This window comes from Esox lucius, chromosome 19, assembly GCF_011004845.1.
Source record: "Esox lucius isolate fEsoLuc1 chromosome 19, fEsoLuc1.pri, whole genome shotgun sequence".
Lineage (NCBI taxonomy): Eukaryota > Metazoa > Chordata > Actinopteri > Esociformes > Esocidae > Esox > Esox lucius.
Genome location: NC_047587.1, coordinates 12,744,039 through 12,766,549, shown reverse-complemented (window position 1 = coordinate 12,766,549; position 22,511 = coordinate 12,744,039). Strand labels below are relative to the sequence as shown.

Here is a 22,511-nt window from a genome sequence, read left to right as displayed (position 1 = left end):
CGCACTTTGTTTGTAAACACAGTAAATACATTTCAGTACCTTATCAAGGAGAACGTGGAGTTTCTTCTGAACAAACAGGAACAGAAGAACCACCCACAACCCCCGAATTAGAAAACATCCATATCATTGGCTACCCTCTGTACTAAATACATCTAATGAGTCGTAACCTTTAAATTAGTTTCTTTCCATCCAACAGAACACACAAATGAGAATCACTGACAGCAATCAAATACAGGTCCATATTGTGTATATTAGTAATAATATACCAGTAATGTAACATTATAGCAGTTATTGCTTGAAACAAAACTAATAAGCAAAGAGACAATGGAAAGAAACAAGCCAAGGGACATGAGACACTGGGGATTTTGTAAATGTCTTCACAACACTGGACAGGCACTGGGACTACACAACAGCACACAAAGACACATTGAATATTAGGGGAAATGGTTTAATTTTGGAGACAGAGGCAAAAAAACACACCACACATGAACAAACATTTACGAAATAAAACATTGACTCGGATTTCCAACTACACACCACTCCTATGGGGAAAAACAGAAAAATCAACCGACACAGGTCAAAAGCAAAAGCCCAGGAACTAATCAACAAATAAACTTTATATTAAACTAAGACATTCATTTACCTATCCACACAAGTTGTCTATAATAAATCCAGATGGTCATTCATAATGAGCATCTGGACAGAGCACACAACACCACTAACATGAAACTTACCACGATTTTAGGATCCCCACCCCACCCACCCCCCCCCCCCAAAGTAAATGAAAAATGAAGTGAGGAACATATATAGAGCAAGTTAATGAAACCAGAACAATTAGTCGTTTTATTTTTAAGGAACATAAACATACTACCAAAAGTGTTCTCACTGACAACCACCAAGAAGCCAAACTTCAGACCCACAGTCAAGGCGAGGCCTTATAGAGAGGCCAGACATTTTTTTTTCCAATATAGATTTCTTTCTTTAATTATTTCCAATATAAAAAGCTTCACTGGTACAAAATACATATGAACAACCAGTATTGTAGAAATTGGAAAGAGCCTGTTGTTTTTTTTCGTCATTTAGTTTTTTTCAAATCCCACCCAAGTTTCAAAAAAGTTGAATTAAAACAGAAAACTACTACTTTAAGAATGTTTTACAGATAAAACCACATTAAGATGCACCGTGATTTGGCTTTTCTCAAGACAACACAAACATCTATCAAATCATTTATGTGGAGTAGAACATGAGTCACATCAATAATCAGACAAGAAAATGGTACAGAAACAGGAGATTTTTTTGACCAATACAATACCTAAAAAAAATATCTACCACATACTTCGTCAAATAGCACTTCAGAGTATGAGAGAATGACAGTGTGCAGCAAGGGGCGCTGAGGCGTCATCCCAAATGAAACCCTGTTCCCCAAATAGTGATCAACCTTTCACAAGAGCCCCATGCGCTCTATGAAATGCACTACATACAGGGTCGTAGGATGTCTTTTGGAACGCAAACTAAAACGTCCGTGACGGAAGCCCCCCGACGTGAGAGTCAAGTTCCTCTACCCTGAACCATCTGGGCCATGAGATTGTGCTTATACTGTTTATGGGTTACGGTGACACCTTTTACAGTTCTACATCTACCGGTTATACTCAAACACTAACCAGTGTTAGTTAGGTTTGTTGTAGACTACATGCCAAATTATGTTGAAAAAAAAAGTGAATCAAGGTCAACAATATGGCACAGTTCCCAGATTTTGGTTGAAAAAAATGATATTTCTTTTAAGTAATAAATAAATCAACACAACCATGTTCTGCCAACTGGGCATTCAAAGATCTACACACTGTGACCGAATCAACTTCATCCACTCATTAATGGGGGGGTGTCTTGAAAAAGTTTGAATTGTTTATTGTGTAGTAATATTCACAAATGACTTCCTAATTTGTTAAAAACACAGCATATCACGTTACATTTAAACCAATAACTAAACAAAAAGTAGGGTAAAACATCAGCCAGTGATTTAGCCTTCACGACACTCAGCTATCCATAACATAAAGTAAAAAAATAAAACTGCAGCAATCTCTAGTCTCAAACCAAGACCTAATAGTTTCTGTGTAGGCAGTTTCTAGACGTATATGGCACTTTGAGTATTGTATTGCATTTGGATATAAAAACACACTGCAAAAAGCACATGCCCCATCATATTCAACATGAAATAATTTTTATTAGTGGTACCTTGATAGTTATGGGAAGTGCCACCAACCCATGCTTCAAAAACAAAAACAAACTTGCATGAAAGTGTGAACATTTCCCCCAATATTTCTGCATTTAACTGATTTCATTTCCATTCAAACATAAAAACTCCCAAAACTCTGCTGCAATTAGAACTGATGCCCTCTAGGGTCAGCAGGTGAAAACACAAACCGTGATGTGTTTGAATTGGCAACAATTGTGCATTTTGTGTCTGGTTACTCCCAAGTCTGCAGTAGGAGATCCAGTAGGCAGTGCTTGCATCTTCCAAACAGAACTGAACCTCAAACACAAACGAACCTGAGTTTACCTTTTCGTTGCGGCTTGTTGGTCCTATTTATTAGTGCACACTATGGCAATACACGTTCATATAAGAAATGACCGGATCAAATTGAGATCAGATAACACCTCCCCATTTTAGCATGTTTGCTTCGGTCATTTGCCTAGTGAATACAGCCCAGATGCAAAAAATTTTTGGGGGAGGGGGCCTTTCTTTGGGACATGCTTTGAGATGGGGGGCTTGATATAAAACAACAGGGGCGGTCCCATCATCTTTGGGGTACAACGGACAAAAAGTAGGCCAACCCCTATGAAAAACGCTTCTGTTCTCAGTAGGTGTCTACATGTTAAGTCATGGAATGCTTTGTAAACCAACACTTTTGATTGGATGTGGGTTCAGCAGTGTTAACAGAATAGCTTTTTTTTTTTTTACGTTTAATATCAACACACACACACACATATATGTATGTATGTATGTATGTATGTATATGTATATACACACACATATATATTGATGATAACAAACCAAGAAAAGGTGTGGGTGCGCTCGTGTCCAACCAAATAAAAATTCCCCTGCATGTATGTAATCTCTCACGTTCAGGGGCTCCCAGTGTAACTACTGTCACAGAACAGAGTGTGTGTGTGTGTGTGTGTGTGTGTAAAAATGGGCACTGTCACATTAAAGAATAACTGTAAGAACTTAAAACACTAGTGTTTAAGTGAGATTGACACATGGGCACTTTTAAACAAGAAAAAAAGCATGGTCTCTTCTGTGTTACATACAATATTGTTCAATATGAGGCATCCATACTAACCAAAAAACTGAAACATCCATTTATCAAACAAATTTTCAACAAGAAATTCAAAGAAATTCAACACGTACCATAAGTAAGAATTGAACACTAAATTGTAACTGTTCTCTGTTTTCAAAGGAGGAAAAACAAGTGTCTACATATTCCCCAAGATGAAACAATGACAATCTACTGAACCTCTAACTGGTTTGTCTAAAAAGAAAATAATATTTTTTGCAGAGGTTAAAATAGCAAATAATCCAGAAAGGAATTATGACAATACATGTGGGTATGGATTACATGACTACAAGTTAAATAGGTTTTTTTTTTTTGAAAGGCTGTGTGTTGTGTTAAATCGAGCAAACAGATTTTATTTAGTCCTCTTTAAAAACGTGACACACTTAAAGACCAAAACACAGATGACATCACAACATAATCTACAAAAGAACCCCAAAGTTAACCTGGGTTTCCGTCTTACTTAGCTTTAAACTTTATAGATTCAATGGTATAAAATATAGGTAATCTAAGTGTGCATTTAAACCACAGATTGTCTATTTGAGAATCAGTTCTAAAAAAGTTGAGACTCACGTAGGTAGTTGTTTTCTCCCGGTAGTCGGAGCAAATCTACCACTTTTGTGCCGTCAATATTTTTGGAGAAGAAAAAAAAAATGTAACAAAGCAAATTAGGTAAATACACATATTCTCATTGATGAAAACCAATACAAGAGTAATTCTTGAAACAGCCTTGGTGAAAAACATTTAATATCTTTACACAGCCTATCTGGACAAAAAATCTGAACAAAAACAGAGCATTGAGGGGGATTCTGGAGGAGAATCAGACTTAAGAGTCGAGTGGTCTGAAATCACACCCTAATCCCTACAATACTGCACTATTTTTGACTAGGAGCCCTTGACCCATGGTGAAAAGTAGTACACTACATAGGAAATAGGGTTACATTTGGGACTCAGTCTTCTAGTATTTCTTGTCTCAGAAGCGGACATATTGCTAATGGCACTAAGTAGCACGGCGGGGTGCTAGTCCCTGTATTCAAACTTTCAAGTGAACGTCATACTGAGAGAAGAGGTACAAAGAAACAAGCTACATAAAAACAAGCAAATTAAAAAGAACAAAAAGAAAATCCCACAGGCATTAAACAGGTTTTTCTGCATTTGCTAAAAAATTAAAAACTAAGCATTTTAAAATGAAATGAGCACAGGTAAGATTTCACATTGATTTTAACCCCCTCACTCCCTCTTCTCCCTTGACATTGTATACAGAAAAACCTAGGAGGGGGTAGTACGTTGCATGCAAAATAAATGGGTCTGTATCTAAAACAGCAGCCCATTGCCTATAATAGTACAGTACTTTGACCTGGTTAAACAACGTGATCAGAAGTAGTGCACTAGAGAGGGAACAGCGTGCCATTTGGGACACAGTCATCAGGTTGAGCTAAGGTCAAATGCCATAGATCAGTGGGTGGGTGGGGGAGTGGGTGGGTGGGCCAGCCTATTGGTCAGGCGAGCTTTAGAGAGACAACAATGGTGACGGGATGATGAGGAGAAGCCGGGAGGAAGAGGACGAGTTTGGGATAGGCTTTCAACACCATGAGGACATGCTAGGCTAACGATGAGCAAACAGGCATGGAGATTTTGTTCTAAAAAAAGGAAAAAACACAAAAGGGAGGTTGGTAGAGAGAGAGAGCGAGAGAGAGAGAGAAATAGAGAGAAAGAGAGAGAGATAAGTTAGACAGAGCCACAGCACAATAACCTTTCAGCCATGAGTCACAAACAACCAACAATGACAATGCCAATCATCACATGTAACAATGGGGAACGATGTTTCCCCTAGACACAACAACAACAACACAAGTTTGACACAGGAAATGACATCACCAGATTAGGAAATAACATCACTATATGTATGGTCGACACTCAGACATGCACATACACTTGGCACTGAAAGTGTTCCATCGTTAACCAGTCAGTCCCTTTCAGGGAGACCTGGTCGGATGGATGGAATGCTTGAAAGGAGTTAATTATGAGCAGACATGACCCCGGCAGATTGACACTGCTTGAATTAGAGAGACTGAATGAGACAGGAAGCAGAGAAAATAAACATGGAAGCAGAGAAAGTAAAAAAAGGACAGCTTCACATAATAAAAGATGAGTGGATGTGGAACAACTGCTCTGATAGGCTGGCAGCATAGGGGTGTGTGTGTGTGTGTGTGTTGGGGGGGTCCTGATCCTTAGTCAACCTGTCCATTTTAACCTAGTAAGGGAGTTAATGAAACAGAATGGAAATAATAAAATCCGACATGGTGTCGTTTTCTGTATCACGCGAGACAGAATACCAATCCGGACACTGGCTCCAGTGATCACTATAAATAATCATATAAATTAAAACATTTTTATACAACTCTTTAAAATTGCATGATGAATCTGCTTTAATAAAGCCAAAACAGAACCAGTGATAACTAGCGAGAGCAGGTGTGCAGGTTTTTTTTTTTCCTTTTTTCTTTCATCATGAAACCGTAAAAAGGAATGGATGCAGTAATAATAATAAACACGCAGAAATAACAAGATCGTAAACGTTTTGAGAGAAGAATCGACGGCCCCAGCGGTGCGAGTTGGTGGTTCCCTGCCCCCCCCCCCCCAACCCCCCAGCCCCCCCACCCCAGTGAAGTAAGTCTCTGCTGCGGTGATCAGATGGCCTCGGCTCTAGTCGTGGGTCGGGTAGTCGGCTGGGCAGGCTTAAGACTTACCCTAGCAGTGCTAACATTGAGCCAGGGGGGGAGGCCCCAGCCCCGCGCCTGATCAGTAGGGTTTGCTGTCATTCTTGGAGCGCTTCAGCTGCACCTTCAGCCTCTTCATGCCGATCTGGAAGCCATTCATGGCCTGGATGGCTGCCTGGGCCGACACCGGATTGTCGTAGCTGACAAACCCTGAGGGAGTAAGAGAGTAAACGGGGGGCCAGTGACACAGCAAAATTAAAGCGCAGCAGGAGAATTAGTCTTCATAGAATTGTTCGGAAAAATCAGGTGACACGCCAGAAAGCCAGATTAAGGAGTTAAATCATAAAAAAAGAAAAAAAGGGTTATTCTCAGAACGATGCTTCAAAAAGACGTTTGTCATCTACACCAGGAGACATTGAGCTGGTTGTACCAAAGCACTTGCCCCTAGGTGGCAGTATTGTTGGCCCAGAAGGTCAGAGGATGCATATCTACATGTTCCCCATTAAGGAGAATAATAATTTATTGACCGTCAACATTAAAGGCATCCATCATTGTAATGAAGTCAAGATGGTGGGTTTGTCCTTTCTGATGACCTGGTAGATACGATTTGAGAATCAGGTAATCAGGAAGGATCAATCAATGAAGTTCAATGCGTTTGGCCACTATAGGCTTCTAACGTTCTACTTAACCGCTGATTTTCCAGTTGGCCACCAATTTTTCCAGTTAGAAGGTAATAGACTACATACCAAAGCACTTGCTCAGATTGGTCTGTTTGTCGATGAAGACTTTGGCAGAAACGACATTTCCAAAAGGCATGAACATCTGAAGGACATCCTGGTCTCCAAACTCCTGGGGCAGATGGTAGATGAACAGATTAGCTCCCTCAGGACCTGAAACAGAGATTGCAAATCAGGTCAATGGAGGACACTTATTTCAAGAAACACAGAATCACTGGTCATGTGGCACACCTGTGACCACCAGACTGACCTGGGCTCAAACAGTATTTGAAATCTTTCCAATACTCAATATGTGCTTGACTGAGTTTGCCAGGCGGAATGGAACAAACTGAATTGTCCCCAAAGAACAAACATCCAATCTGGCCTTCAAGTGTTCTGTGGAGGACATTCCACCCCGTAATCATTTGTAGAGAAAATGCTAAACTCACCCAAGATCAGCATCGTCTAATGGCAATTCCCTCTACACGCACTTACGGCGGGCTCAAGCAAATGCTTGAAAAGTATTAGAGAGATAACCAATACTACCTGACCCCAGGTATGGACAGACTCACCCTCCCTCTGACTCCAGGCTGAAGGAGCAATGAAGGAGAGGAGAGGATGCATTTTTAGATGTCTTTTTTCCTTTCAACAAAAGTGAAAGTACATAAAAGCTGTGCTCTATGATCCATCAAAGACCATGAAACTTTTAGGTGGCCACCCATAGCTTACAAGGCATTTGAAACCAACAGATAACAAGTACCACAATGGAAATAAGTAATCAGCCATTGTGGTATACTGCACAGGCTTTAAGGACAAAGTACTAAACATGTAATGACAAAAGAAAAACTAAGAAAGAAAAAAAAGACCAGCCAAAAAGTCACTCATATATGCTTTCAATAGACGAGTTGACATGTTCACGTGATCAAAACATCAGTAACTTCGGCACAACAACCCAAAACACTGGTGACATTCAAGACGTACCCTCTTTCTGGCTCCCGCCGGCAGCTCCCTGCAGGAGGGACTGGCTGTAGAGGGACGGCAGGGCGGAGGCCGTGTACTGCTGCATCCCTGAATAGGCCTGGGTCAGGGCGTCCATGGAGCTTGCCCCGGAGCCGTTGGCCATCGACGCCCCCAGGCCTCCGTTCATAGCCGCCATGCCTAACACAGTGGGTGGAAACATCGCATGTATAAAGCACATCCACGGCCATCAGAGCAGACAGGAAAAACACTGAAGACACGTCCATCAAATTCCCGAAACAGTAGCCTAGTTCTGGACTAGAGAATATTCCCAAATATGCTTTTCTATTTTAGTCGGTGACCAGGCAATCCGTGTCCGTAAAACCAACTCGTAATCCAACAGGTTACAATGTGATGACCTGCCCCACAATGTCACAGTGAAGGTCAAGGTTGGCGATATTTATTATTATTTTTTTTTTTACAGACAGCAGTACAGCTGTTCTTCAGTGGTGCGCCAACTCACCGCTCACCCCCCCGGCGAGGGCGTTGAGGTTGTTCAGGCCCATGGAGGCCCCGGTGAGACCCCCGCCCAGGCCCTGGGTCAAGCCCAGAGAGGCCAGCGTGTTCATGGCCGCGCCCGCTCCGGACCCTGCCGTCTGGCCCGCTGCTTGGGAGGACAAAGGTCAGAGGTTACCAGTGGATGCCACCTAACAGGTTGAGCCTAGAATAGGTCACCTACGGCGGACTAGATGGAGAAGACTAAACACGAAAACGTGGGCGAACTCCCCGTCAGAAAATGTTTTAGCCTTAAATCGGTGAAAGGCGGAACCACACGTTTAGTCGGCAGCACAATTTTTTTATAGGAAAAAAAAAATGGCAAGGGAGAAACTAGCATGGAGCTCACATCGCTAGATCACCTCAATTGGTCAGTAAACAGAAGGTAAAGGACTTGTATTACCTGGTCTAAAGAGATGAACTGTAGTTACCTGAGTTATACAGATTACCTAGAGCTCCATTGGCTGACAGGGCGTTGGAGGATCCGCCCGAGTTTTGGGCCGCAGAGGCAGCAGCGGCTAACGTGGCCAGGTTCTGAAGCTGAAGCTGGTTGACGCCTGGAAGGGGAGAGGTACCGTTTCATTACAAATGTACCCAGCAGCGCTGTAATGGGGCGGTAATTACAGCGTTTCACTTTGTGCCTTTTACATTAATATTAGCTTTCTGTTGGTCTGGTCTAAATTCAGCCCGTGAACTGTTCTACATGTTGACCATTGGCTGTCTAACAGGTTTTGGAATCTGAGCGGAATCTGAATATTATAGATTATGTCTATGAAGCTTGTTGATAATACACGGCCAATAAAGGCAATACTACTTCTGTTCAGACAATGTACGGCAGTTGAATAGATATTATAAGAGATTTACACAAAGTTCAAATACACAGAAAGGCATCTGTCGACATGGTCAAAATTGGGTTAACTAACAAAAGCACCAGCAGCAAGACCGCAAGATGCCAATTACTTTTCTAATTCTTACTGTCAATCACTCAAGCTAACACACCAGCAAAAAATCAGGCCTAAGAGTGGAAATCACTAATATCACTTTTGGGAGAAGCGAAAAATACACAAATAAAAGTACTCCAGAGAATACAAAGCTCAGTACTTCCCAACTCTGACGGCAGCATCCCTCGTGTTTTTATAACGGATCTGCATGATTTTCAAATGACGGCTTTAGGTCAAAACATTTGGTGAAAAAATCCCATCCCAGATCCAGGTATGTAGATTTCAAAATTATCCCTATTGGCCATGACAACCACGAGCGCCAGCTGGAAATTGAGCTGCATCAGCTGCCCTTAAGGAAGGCCAGAGGAGCAGAAGGACCTGCGTACCAAGACGTTGTGAACAAGCAGACTTCACATCATTGATACATGAAATGAAGCAGCCCTAGCTCACTGCCTCGAGGTACTCCACTAGCTCACTGCCTCAAGGTACTCCACTAGCTCACTGCCTCGAGGTACTCCACTAGCTCACTGCCTCGAGGTACTCCACTAGCTCACTGCCTCGAGGTACTCCACTAGCTCACTGCCTCGAGGTACTCCACTAGCTCACTGCCTCGAGGTACTCCACTAGCTCACTGCCTCGAGGTACTCCACTAGCTCACTGCCTCGAGGTACTCCACTAGCTCACTGCCTCGAGGTACTCCACTAGCTCACTGCCTCGAGGTACTCCACTAGCTCACTGCCTCGAGGTACTCCACTAGCTCACTGCCTCGAGGTACTCCACTAGCTCACTGCCTCGAGGTACTCCACAGGTTGCTGACATTCACCCCATCACATTTGTCCTCAGCAAACCATTGGTCTCCAGGAATAGCATCTTCGCCTAATGTTCCCAAGCATCATCTGACTCAACGCTAATGTGATTTTAGTGGTTGTGAGATTATGTGGGAGTGAAGCAGCGGGAGTCAAAGTTGTTTACACGAACAGTTGTCGGATTGTTTATGGTAGTGGGTTTGAGTGGTGGGGGATGGGAACAGGAGTAGCGTGACTCACCTCCTAGCCTTTGCATGCCACCAAAAGCACCCTGGTTACCAGTAGATGTCGCCTGTTGGAGCAACTGTAGAAGAAAAGAGAATTCTAGAACGGAAATTGACATGTCTCAAGTCCACCTCGAGTCTCTAACCCCCCAAATTGTGTACTAGGTATATTAAGGTTTACTATAGTGTATTAAGATGCACTATAGTGTTCTAAGGTGTACTACGTATATCAAGGTGTACTATAGTGTACTACGTATATCAAGGTGTACTATAGTGTACTAAGAATATTAAGGTGTACTATAGTGTACTACGTATATTAAGGTGTACTATAGTGTACTACGTATATTACTATGATTTCGTAGTGTGCTACACTGTGCTTACGGCTAGGTACTGCGGTGTGAGGCCTCCCAGCCCTGCCAGGTTTCCCCAGGTAGAGGCGCTGTTGAGTTGCTGCATCTGTTGGGCCAGTTGTTGCTGCAGACGCCGCTGCTCCTTGTCCCTCTGAGTGTCCGCAAACTTACATACCATAGGGGAGGAGCAGCCCTGAGGGAGAAGGGCAGGGTTAGAAGGGCACACACAGACAGACAGACGCGCAGGTGCGCGCGAGCAGCACAGACAGACAGACAGGCGAGCGCGAGCAGCACAGACAGACAGGCGCGAGCGAGCGAGCGAGCAGCACAGACAGACAGACAGGCGTGCGCGAGCAGCACAGACAGACAGGCGCGCGCGAGCAGCACAGACAGACAGGCGCGCGCGAGCAGCACAGACCGACAGGCGCGCGCGAGCAGCACAGACCGACAGACAGGCGCGCGCGAGCAGCACAGACCGACAGACAGACAGGCGCGCGCGAGCAGCACAGACAGACAGACAGACAGGCGTGCGCGAGCAGCACAGACAGACAGACAGACAGGCGTGCGCGAGCAGCACAGACAGACAGACAGACAGGCGTGCGCGAGCAGCACAGACAGACAGACAGACAGGCGTGCGCGAGCAGCACAGACAGACAGACAGACAGGCATGCGCGAGCAGCACAGACAGACCGACAGACAGACGCGCGCGAGCAGCACAGACCGACAGACAGACGCGCGCGAGCAGCACAGACCGACAGACAGACGCGCGCGAGCAGCACAGACCGACAGACAGACGCGCGCGAGCAGCACAGACCGACAGACAGACGCGCGCGAGCAGCACAGACCGACAGACAGACGCGCGCGAGCAGCACAGACCGACAGACGCGCGCGAGCAGCACAGACCGACAGACGCGCGCGAGCAGCACAGACCGACAGACGCGCGCGAGCAGCACAGACCGACAGACGCGCGCGAGCAGCACAGACCGACAGACGCGCGCGAGCAGCACAGTCCATTAACAGTGAGGACCTTTTGGAGAAACAATGGATTTCTGTAATTCTTCACCCTCACCTGAACCTCAAAATCTCATCCCTAACTTTAAGCCTAAATTCAACCCCCAATCACAAACCTAAACCCAATTCTAATCCTAAATCCTAAAAATAGCCTTTCTAGAGGTGAGGACACATTTTCCTTTATAATACTGGTCACGATGTTTGAGGACTTTCAGTTCTCACTATGAATGCACTGTCACTATTGTTTACAACCCCTTTTCCAAAAATGTTGGGACGCTGCGTGGAATGCAAATAAAAACAGAATGCATTAATTTGCAAATCATTTATCCCTATATTAAATTTAAAATAATTTAACTGAATTTAACTGAATTGAAAAGACAATATATCAAATGTTAACACTGAAAAGTTGTATTGTTTTTACATGCCCATTTTAAATTTGATGCCAGCAACATGTTTCAAAAAAGTTGGGACAGGGCCTATTTATCAGTGTTGCATCACCTCTTCTTTTAACAATACTCGGAAAGCATTGAACTGATTCTTGCTTGATACAGGATTTCAGCTACTCAACCGTTTGGGGGTCGCCTTGGTCGTATTTTTTTTTTTTTTTTTGATTAATCAGACCACAGGACAGTTTTCCACTTCGCCTCAGTCCATCCTAAATGAGCTCAGGCCGAGAGAAAGCGGCAATGTTTCTGGATCTTGTTTATATCTGGTTCTTTCTTAGCATGGTGGAGTTTTCACTTGCATTTGTGGAGGCAGCGACATACACACATTCACAGACAATGCTTTTCACAAGTGTTCCTGAGCCCAAGCAGTGATTTACACTATAGAATTGTCTGTTTTTAGTGCAGTGCTCCCTGAGGGCCTAAAGATCACAGCCATCCAATATTTAAAATGTGTACATCACTGCATTCTGTTTTTACTTAGATTTCACACAGTGCCCCCATTCCTTGAAACAGGGTTGTAGTTCTACCCATTGTGGGCGGGAGGGGACAATGATCCTGTGGCCACCTGGGAAATGTGTTTCTTCACACAACGTGTCAAAGTGCTGCATTCAAAACGGGAAAATAACTTGAACACTGACATGCAAGATTAAGCCGGGCTGCATTCCACAGTCATAACCAGCCAGGAGAGTTACACTGTATCACTAAACGGATGTGGATTAAAAACCAGGACCGGGATTAGGGAGGGACATGGACACACAGGCATGAGGAGTCTGAGGGAGGGACATGGACACACAGGCATGAGGAGTCTGAGGGAGGGACATGGACACACAGGCATGAGGAGTCTGAGGGAGGGACATGGACACACAGGCATGAGGAGTCTGAGGGAGGGACATGGACACACAGGCATGAGGAGTCTGAGGGAGGGACATGGACACACAGGCATGAGGAGTCTGAGGGAGGGACACGCACAGAGCAGACAGACACCGCACTGTACAGAGCAGACAGACACCGCACTGTACAGAGCAGACAGACACCGCACTGTACAGAGCAGACAGACACCGCACTGTACAGAGCAGACAGACACCGCACTGTACAGAGCAGACAGACACCGCACTGTACAGAGCAGACAGACACCGCACTGTACAGAGCAGACAGACATTACCAGCCAGAGGGACACCACACTGTACAGAGCAGACAGACATGCCAAGGGCATCAGTGTTCTGACCGGGGCAGATCCAAAAAGGGGGGACCAGGCTTGACAGGGACAATGACCTGACATTAGCAGTCCCTCCAATTGCATCGGGGGCTACAGACCCAACATTCATTAATTCATTTTTTTTGCCAGACTAGAACACCTGCAGGTTCCCTAAGCCTCAGCACATCACATCACGCCTCCAGGCCCAACAGACAGGGCAGGCAGAGCTACAGTTTGTTAACGCCATCTGTTCTAAGACGTGCCCACTGTGCCAACTTCGTTCAAAACACGGGCCACTTCCAAACAACACTAACCCAGGAAGATCTAAAGCCAGACATTTATTTGGTTTCTTCTGCAATATAATTCAGACCATTTTGGAAGTAGATTGCGAGGTGGCTATAAATGATATTGCTGCATACTGAAACCCCATATTTTGCATAGCACATATCATTCCTGACATTGGAGCGGGGTGGTCTTTAAACTCAACTACTATGTAGCCAACTACTATGTAGCCAACTACTATGTAGCCAACTACTATGTAGCCAACTACTATGTAGCCAACTACTATGTAGCCAACTACTATGCCATTGCATTTGGTTCCAAGTCTATCTGGAATATTGTGACCATTTGTGATCATTACGTAAAGCTGTTGACCCTAAATCGGCATCGACTGAACTATAAAAAGCCTGCTCCCTCCCTGAGAAAAAAAAAAGTTAATGAAGAAGTGATTCACACATGCAGAAAACATTGGTAAACTCTGGATATTTTGTGCCGACAGACTGGTGAGGCAGAAAAACAGAGTCCACCACCAGGGAGGTATGGAAAAACCTGGGTGTTGTGGGGAAAACTACCAACATTTTCAAAGTGCAACCCTGAACGTTTACTGTCATTACTGGCACTTAGTTTTCATCTCAGAGCCCAGGAGCGGAGCTAGATATTTTCAGTCGTCCCTAATTAAGAGACGGGTTGGTAGCTTCGCTAGGGAGCCTGGGACTGGTTAGCTGTCACATTACTCCTGCTCCAGTTCCTGAGGCCATTCAACAGAAACCTAGTGGTTGTCAGTTACCCTAATGCCCTAGCCTTCATTTCCATTCAAATCCCAGCCAATAAGGTGGGGTCCATATTCCGCCATGTGAACATGGCTAAATGCTTTGTATGTTTACGCCAGAGGTTTCAGGGCGTCGCAGCTTGACGACTGTCACGTCGAGTAAATGGACATTATTGAATTTTCTGGGCTTATTCGTAAATACAGACACACTTGTCTATTGATATCTTTGCATGTCCCGCTGGTAACTCTCCTCAGCTGGCTAAGTGAGAGGGTTCCTGTGATAACCGCTTTGTCCTCCGAAAAGCATTATCAATATTTATTATTACATTTAAGTATAATAGCTTTGGCTTTGGAACATGACTCATGCTCTGATGTCTGAGTCCCTGCACCGGTATCCCCCAATATAGTAAATAACTGTTGCACTGTACAGGAAGTGGAGTGAAATTTGGGATGCAGAATTTACGATGAACCATTGTCCCTTTTCCTAGTGAGTTTGTATTCGACAGTCTCATTTTACCCACAAGGGGGCAGCATGTTTCATAGTGAGAGCAGGGGGTGGGCGGTTGGGGTGTGTGTGTGTGTGTGTGTGTGGGGGGATTGGGGGAGGTAGGTGCTAAGGGGTACAGTACCTCCATAGTCTGAGAGTGATGCATGGTTTTGATTGCATTCGCGGCCTGAGCCCTGGTAGAAAATGTGATAAACGCACAGCCTGTAAGGGAGGGAACAAGAGGAAGAGGGAGAAGGAGGAGGGAGGGACGAGAGGGAGGGAGGGACAAAGAAGAAACAAAACAAGACAAAAGGTTTTTGGACAAATCGTTATGGAAACCCCCCCCTCCCCCAAAACACATTACAAAACAGTAAGAGAGCGACCAGCACTCCCAAGCACACAGAAGAACAGCCGCTCTCATTGGTTGACACAGAAACACCCATCAGTACAGTGACACGACGGTGACATGACTGTTACACGACGGTGACATGACTGTTACACGACGGTGACATGACTGTTACACATACAGGCACCCTGTATGTCATGAGTGATACGACGGTGAGGTGACGCTAACGATATATCAGTCAGGAGAAGCCAAGGATGGATGTGTACTGAACTAAATGAACAAACAACCCCCCACGCGCGCACACCCCCACCACCACCACCACAACAACAACACTCCAAACTACAGTTGATAGAGTAAACAGCTCCCATTGCGACAGGGTGTACTGGCCGTTGTAACGTGGGTGTCGTGCTGTGATACGATTTTTCTGCTAAGAATGCAAGAGGCTGGACGCTGTTTTCACAGAGTCTTATGCGGCACAGCCAGACACAAGTTAAAGCAGGCAGAGGTGAAGCAGTGGAATAATCCCATCCTTTGTGGAGCATGGTGGAGGCGGTGCAGGGCTGATCGTGTGTGTTTGTGTGCGTGCGCGTGTGCGTCCTGCCTGCCAGCTGAGCACGGTCTAGAACACCAGCAGTCAGGGGTTGCCACGGCAACGTGTGGTGGTGAGTGGCGGGGGCCCACCCGTCAGCTCTGAGATGTAGGAGGTTGGTGTTCAAGTCACATGATGCACAGAGGGGCAGAAATGAAGACAGAAAGAGAGAGAGAGAGACAAAGACAGAAAGAGAGAGACAAAGACAGAAAGAGAGAGACAAAGACAGAAAGAGAGAGACAAAGACAGAGAGAGAGAGACAAAGACAGAAAGAGAGAGACAAAGACAGAAAGAGAGAGACAAAGACAGAAAGAGAGAGACAAAGACAGAAAGAGAGAGACAAAGACAGAAAGAGAGAGACAGAAGGCTAGACGTGTGTTAATAAGGGTTTTAAATACAGAGGCTGGGCATGGGGAACAATATTAAAACAGGAAATAAAGACACCTTGTAGTTGAGTGGTTCCTAGTCCAGATAGAGGGGGGGAGGGGCATTAGCGGTGCATTCTAGAGTCAATATCTACAGCTCTGAAAAAAATTGGAGACCACAGGACATTTCTTCTCCAAAAAAGTTGAAAGGGAAAGTTTTGAGTGAGGAACCGAAGCGCTCAATTTGCAGTGGTCTCTTAATTTTAACCCTTCTGTTCCTCACTCACAACCTTCCTTTACGACTATTTTGGAAAGGAAAGAAAAGGGTGCAGTGGTCTTAATTTACATAGGCTGTACATAGACTAGCTCATATTCCGTAGCGCCTCCCAGGTTCTGAGTAGGTATCACGAAAAAACCACCACCAGAACTCCTATCAACTACCTATACTTAGTTTTTTGGGTGTTTTTCTACATTTACAGCAACAGACTGGGAACACTGAGGTTTAACAGGGGGGACTGAGGGAAACGACAGGGATTTGAACCAGCAACCTCCCCTTTACTGGCCCAACGCTGAACATATGTAACCAACCCTTCCACATACATACCAGCGTCTGGGGTGCTTTCTATCAAAGACAACGTTAAATACATATTACGTAATTATTTGCTTTGTGTAGATGGATCCTTCCAGGAGTTTAACCCCCAACCTTTCTTACCAACCATTTGGTGAAGAGGGCAGAGGAGAGACAATTCACCACAACCCACCTCTGCTCAGACCGTCCGGGCCTCGGAGAATTCGGCATTCCTCTATCTGTCCAAAAGCAGAGAACATCATCCGGACCTCGTTCTCGCCGTATTTCTTCGTCACCATGCCGACAAAGAGCTTTCTGTCTTCAACCGCTGAAATGGGGAGACAGAGAGAGATAAAAAGAGGAAGATAAAAAAAAGAAAGCAAGAGGGAATGAGTGACAGCAGAACGGCGATAATGTAATGGAAGAAGCGATAACAGGGTGGCTGGCTGCATAACCCTCCACCCTCTCTTTCTGCCAGCCCAATCTCTCCTTGCTCCCTTCATCAGTGTGTCACTATCTCAACCACTGCATCAGTTCATCCCTTCTCGTTCTCCAAATCTCTCCATCTTACCCCCTGATCTCTCCCTCCTCCACAACATCTCCCAGTCTGGACGGATGACTGCTTTATCACTCCCTTCCCCCCCCCATATGCCTCCAGTATCTGCCTCCAGTATCTGCCTCCAGTATCTGCCAAAAGCTTGACCACTCATTGTATCCAGCTAACCCTGTACACCTCAGAAACACTGCATTCCTGTGCATTTAGGGCACCAGCTAGATGTGTTCTAGAGGGCTCAGCGGTCGTCTCCGGCCCGGTCTACTACATCTCTATCCTCAGAAGCACAAAATGCCCCATTTTTGAAAAAAGAGGGCCAGGGAACCGCGTGGCATTTGGAAGGAAGCCAGCCGCCATGATTTTGTTTCCACACACTTCAGGCCGTGTCAGGGCGGATCCGCGGGCGTGTCACTCACCGTTTGTTTTCTCACTATCAGCGGGTTTCATCTGGATGGGATGATGCATCTGGAAGGAAAAAAGGAGAGGAAGAACATATTTCAACATCCGAGGGAGAATGACAGTAAATATATTCAAACGGGTTTCCTATTGACCTCACAGACCGAGCATTACAAGGGCCCGAGGAGGCTCAGGGGAAATGGAAGATGCTAAATGGAGGTTATGGTCTTCATTAAATAAATGATTATACAAGTTGATGATTTCATGAAAAAAACAACAACATTGTAACAAGACTATGTGGGTGTTTCAACATTGCGCGTTCGCCACAGTTACACGCATGTTAAGCGCCTGTTAGTTACCACGACGATGAACAGACCAGGTGCTTGGGCCTTTGTTCCGGTCACTGGCTTTCCGGATTCAATAAACATTTTGTTGTTGTCTGCCAGCACTGCTCTGTTTCACCGGTCCAAAAGACTTGACCAGGCAACAGCAGTCATATCAAAGAGAACGACTCTGCCATATCGTCTTCACCTGTCCAGCTTCCCCTTCACCAATCAGCGAAGATGAAGGAAAGGAAAACCAAGACAGAACGCTGCTTCCTCTCCCTTTACTCAGTGACTGGTTCCCCTCCTAAACCGTATCTACGTCGACCTGCAGAGCGAAACAGGTCTACTGGATCAGACAGCATGGCGCTGACCCTCATCTCCAGTTCATCTTTTCTTTTCCTGGGGTTTGGGTGCGAGCAGCGGCCATTTGATTGCAGTTATTGATTCTGTCAGCCACCCTTTTGGGATCCATTTCACCAGCGTTGCTGGCCATCGTCCCGATCCTCAACGGCCCCGGCCCAAATGGCCCCCCTGTCCCCTGTGAAGTGCCCTCTACCTGTGCTCCTGCCCAAAACCAGCACTACACAGGAAATGGAGTCCCATTCGGGATGGACACAACGTTAACGTTCCCGTCAGTGATCGTTTTTCACTCGTTAATGGAACGTCATCTGACACCATCCATTTCCACTAGCGTTCTAAACACATAAAACGAGGGTTGGCGTCGGAGCTGCATCCTGAGTTTGAACAAGCTGACAGGAAAATCCAATCGGCCTACAAATGAAAAGGTTCCACCGGCAACCCATTCTCCCCCCCCCCCCCCCGGCTCAGCCAAAACACCCCTAAATATGCCACAGGAGAAGTAGGTCTGAAGAGACAACCTTTTGTTGACCGTGACCATGTTGGAAATTGGAATAGAATGATGTGGAGCCAAGTGGCAATGTTATGTAATGACAACAGAAATCTGAGCAAAGTGGCACGTTTTAAAGTTAATTTGTTGCGTGAAAATGTCCAGATCCCCAACTAACGCAGACAACCTCTGTAATTCAACCAAGGGAGGGAAGAGGACGGGAAGACAAACACCAGCAGAATGGCCCAGCTTCAGGCTCAATGGCTTTCAACGTCATCATATCAAATCCTCCTCAGCCACTCAAGTGCTCGCAATAAAACCAGAAACCGTGGAGGCAGTTGTGCCGTTAGGGGAGTTGTTCAGAGAGAAGGGACCCAAGAGACAGATGTCCTCTCGGTATGGGGACCAGAGCCACTCGCCAAGGGAAAGATGGGAGACTGTGCAACGGGCAGACCTACCGAGATTCAACACTAGTTTGGAAACATTTCAAATCAGGTTTCCGTCGGCCTGTTCGGCGCAGCACACGGTTGGCCATGGGTGGGATCTGGAATGTTCTTTGTCTTTCGATTGGTTCCCTGGCAAGAATTCGAAAGCAGCGAGTAGTATTTGAACCCAGGGCTGGTAAGCGACAGGGAAGCGGGCGTTTTTCACTGACATGCCATCGAACCGCAGTCATTGCCAAGAGGAGCATGAAAAGGTGTGGTAGAGTTAGAGAGCAGCTGTCCAAAAAAATATATGCAACTTCATTTAAAAATGCTTTCACAGACCTACAGCGTTAGAGATCGTGATATTCACATCGGAGGTTATGGTTGGTCGGTATGTGTAATGAAATATCAGTTCACTTAGCACATTTCCATTGGTTCCAGAGTTTGGGTGAAATGCATTTAAACTCAGTCACCCTGGTTTTTAAAAAAGTGGATAGAACCATTTAGTTCCCGAATTGTATAATTAATAGTCTTTGGTTGCTTATCACACAGGTTCAAGTTCTTTATCACTCAGTCATTCTCCTGGTTGCTGACATGCTTTTAGTCCAATAAAATGTATTTATTTTCTTTACCTCAAGAGCCCTGTGGTTTAAACGATTTAATTGATTGGAAGCAGAGTATTGTATGGGGTTTTCAGGGTCTCAGATTTACTGAGCATCAACAACCAATTGCACTTGTTCCAGATGGCCGAGCTTTAATATCTATTAAAAATCAGGTTACAGTAAAAATAGTTCTTACCACCCCCACGCAACTAGTTCTTACCACCTCAATCCTCCTCTCACCTCTCCTGTTCCTCGCTCATCATCCCAATCCTGCCCTCTCCTCTCTCCCCCTCAACACCCCAATCATCCCCTCGCCCTCCCACACACCTCCCCTCTCCCTCCTCCTCTCCATCCTCTCTCTCTACATCTCTTCATGTTCATCCCCCTCCATCTCGGGTTCCACAAATATAGAAGCAATATTCCCCTCCCCCGACTTTCTTTTCAAAATATAAATGTAGATGTGCATCTATGATTCATGAGGACAAGCATGATGAATAATTTGTTCCACTTTGTGTGTGTGTGTGTGTGTGTGTGTGTGTGTGTGTGTGTGTGTGTGTGTGTGTGAGAGAGACCTGGCAGTCTGTGTGTGGGTCTGGACACAGCTCAGCTATGCGGTTTCTGCCTTCAAAGGAGAGTGCCAGGAACGAGGTCATTGTTGTGGTAAGGCTGGCACAGGCTGTGTGGTGCACATGCGCGCGCTGTGGCTCACATCATTAGATGACATCCATCGCAGACATGCACACCCACATGTAATATCTACATTTTTGGACGATTAATGGTTGGTCACATATAACAGAGTTCAGCCAACCAGCATTGAGGATTTGAACCTCCCAGTTTATTCTAGTCAATATAGCAAGTCACTACACCTGTTATCTAGAGCTGTTTTTCTGTTAACGGTGGATTGGGAAGGTTAAGGCCAGAGGCACCAGATCCTCCACTACTGTTCACACCCTCCTCCCATTGTGATTGGGTCTCGGGGGCTGGAAGGTTCATTGGGCCAGAACTTTTCCCAGAAAACCTCTCATAACAGTTAACCACAGGACAGTGGTTAGTTCATCATGTGATCTCAACTTAATATATTTCTGGAGATTATTTCAGCTTTCTTTCACTTTCAGTTTGACTGACACTTTCGTAATCCTGGTCCTTGGGACCCAAAGGGGTGCAGGTTTTTGTTTTTGCCCTGGCACTCACACACCTGATTCAAATGTTGCCCTACCCCATACACACTCGATGGACATAATCTATCATCAAGTCTTTAACAATAGAACCGCCAGGCCTTTTTTACCCCCTATAACTGCCAGAGCCGAACGCCATTTGGGGTCATTAGCATACGAATCGTCCCTACTGGCATGGCCGTTCTCCTCCGCAGCATCTCCATCCAGCCAGAGCATCAGTTCATCTACTGGGTCGTCATCAACTATATAGAAGTCTAGTAAATATAATGAAAAACAGAATTTGTTTTTTAAAAAGTTAATCCGAAAAATACAAGAATGTATTTTTATTTAATTTCTTTAGCTGAATCTCCTATTGAAAAAAAGTAACCTATATCATTTGTATTATGTTTCAATAATAGCCTAATTAAGTTCATTCATCTGGGAGTGTCGCGCATTCATCCATTGTTGTTATGCATTCAGTGAGGGGTGATTAGCGCCTGCGTACCATTTGGATACCAACGCTAAGTAGCGTGGGCTGTTTGGCAGATTAAGTCGGAAAACAGGGGAAAAGAAAACAGGTAAATATTTTTCTGTTCGTCAGTTTCCGAACACGGAACAATGTAATATACGCCTATTTAGGAAAAGTAATGGAAGAAGGAAGGTGTAGCTTTCAAAATGCCAGTGTTATATTAATTACAAACTCAAACGCCAATTGGCATAGGCATTTGGCGGTTCTAGTGGTTAATTTGAGGTGCATGCAAAAATAAAAACTTTGGGTCCCCAGGACCAGGATTAAGAAACACTGCTTTAGGCTACTTCCTGGGTGGTGTAGACAAGGGCTTTTTTTAAGGATTGTGATTGATAGATTTTTTTTAAATGCCCTCATGCCGTGTCTGAGGAGAGCAGTACTAGGGAATTAGCTCGCAGATGAGACACACCGCCATTTTGAAAGTGACCCAAGCAAAGAAAGTACAAGAAAATAATAAATTAGTACGCTATAGACATTTGATATATTGCACTACAAAAACTATTACCCAGCCCTAACACACACACAAACACACGCTACTGCTTACTCACCCCAGTTAATGTCTTTATGTTGTGCAATGCATTCTGGGCCTCCAGGGCAGCTTTTCTGGTATAAAATGTTACAAAACAGCATCCTGAGGGAGAGAAAGAGGACAGACAGACTTAATGACAGAACTGGAACGTGATGGAGCTTAACGACAGAACTGGAACATGATGGAGGAGGGCAAGCAGCGTTTGGACAGAAGGTATGGAACCACCTCCACCCACAACCACTCAGTTCGGCTCCAGAGACCACCCATGGGTGGGACAGGTGCAGACCAGGTGGCCGATATTACTACCATCATCTGATTGCCCATTTGATGTGCACACTGGTCAGTACACCAGAGGAATGGGGTTGACTGAGAATCCATTCGGCATGACAAATTACCTATGGAGCAGGTACGGAATGACGCTTCCTTGCTGGCTCGAGGATTCAATCTACCAACCTACTGGATGTGCCCTGATATCCTAACTGTCCCTCCATGGAAGA

At 45.1% G+C, this 22,511-nt stretch overlaps 1 protein-coding gene across 11 annotated transcripts in view; it reads right to left on the bottom strand.

Annotated features, from left to right (window-relative positions):
- Positions 1 to 432: 432 nt before the first annotated feature.
- Positions 433 to 22,511, bottom strand: part of LOC105021815 (CUGBP Elav-like family member 2) — a 46,378-nt gene continuing 24,299 nt past the window's right edge. For 4 of the 11 annotated variants that reach the window (XM_034288487.1, XM_034288494.1, XM_034288496.1 and 1 more), the window contains exons 3-15: positions 22,034 to 22,116; positions 17,623 to 17,671; positions 16,847 to 16,981; positions 14,928 to 15,007; positions 10,630 to 10,791; positions 10,265 to 10,328; positions 8,709 to 8,834; positions 8,246 to 8,389; positions 7,747 to 7,929; positions 7,338 to 7,355; positions 6,796 to 6,939; positions 6,080 to 6,259; positions 433 to 4,972 (exon numbers count right to left, since the gene is read on the bottom strand). In XM_034288487.1, the coding sequence (XP_034144378.1) occupies positions 6,132 to 6,259; positions 6,796 to 6,939; positions 7,338 to 7,355; positions 7,747 to 7,929; positions 8,246 to 8,389; positions 8,709 to 8,834; positions 10,265 to 10,328; positions 10,630 to 10,791; positions 14,928 to 15,007; positions 16,847 to 16,981; positions 17,623 to 17,671; positions 22,034 to 22,116 (1,316 nt within the window). In that variant the 3' untranslated portion in view covers positions 433 to 4,972; positions 6,080 to 6,131. The remainder of the gene's footprint in view (positions 4,973 to 6,079; positions 6,260 to 6,795; positions 6,940 to 7,337; positions 7,356 to 7,746; positions 7,930 to 8,245; positions 8,390 to 8,708; positions 8,835 to 10,264; positions 10,329 to 10,629; positions 10,792 to 14,927; positions 15,008 to 16,846; positions 16,982 to 17,622; positions 17,672 to 22,033; positions 22,117 to 22,511) is intronic. The other 7 variants (XM_034288488.1, XM_034288492.1, XM_034288490.1 and 4 more) reach the window with 7 other exon arrangements.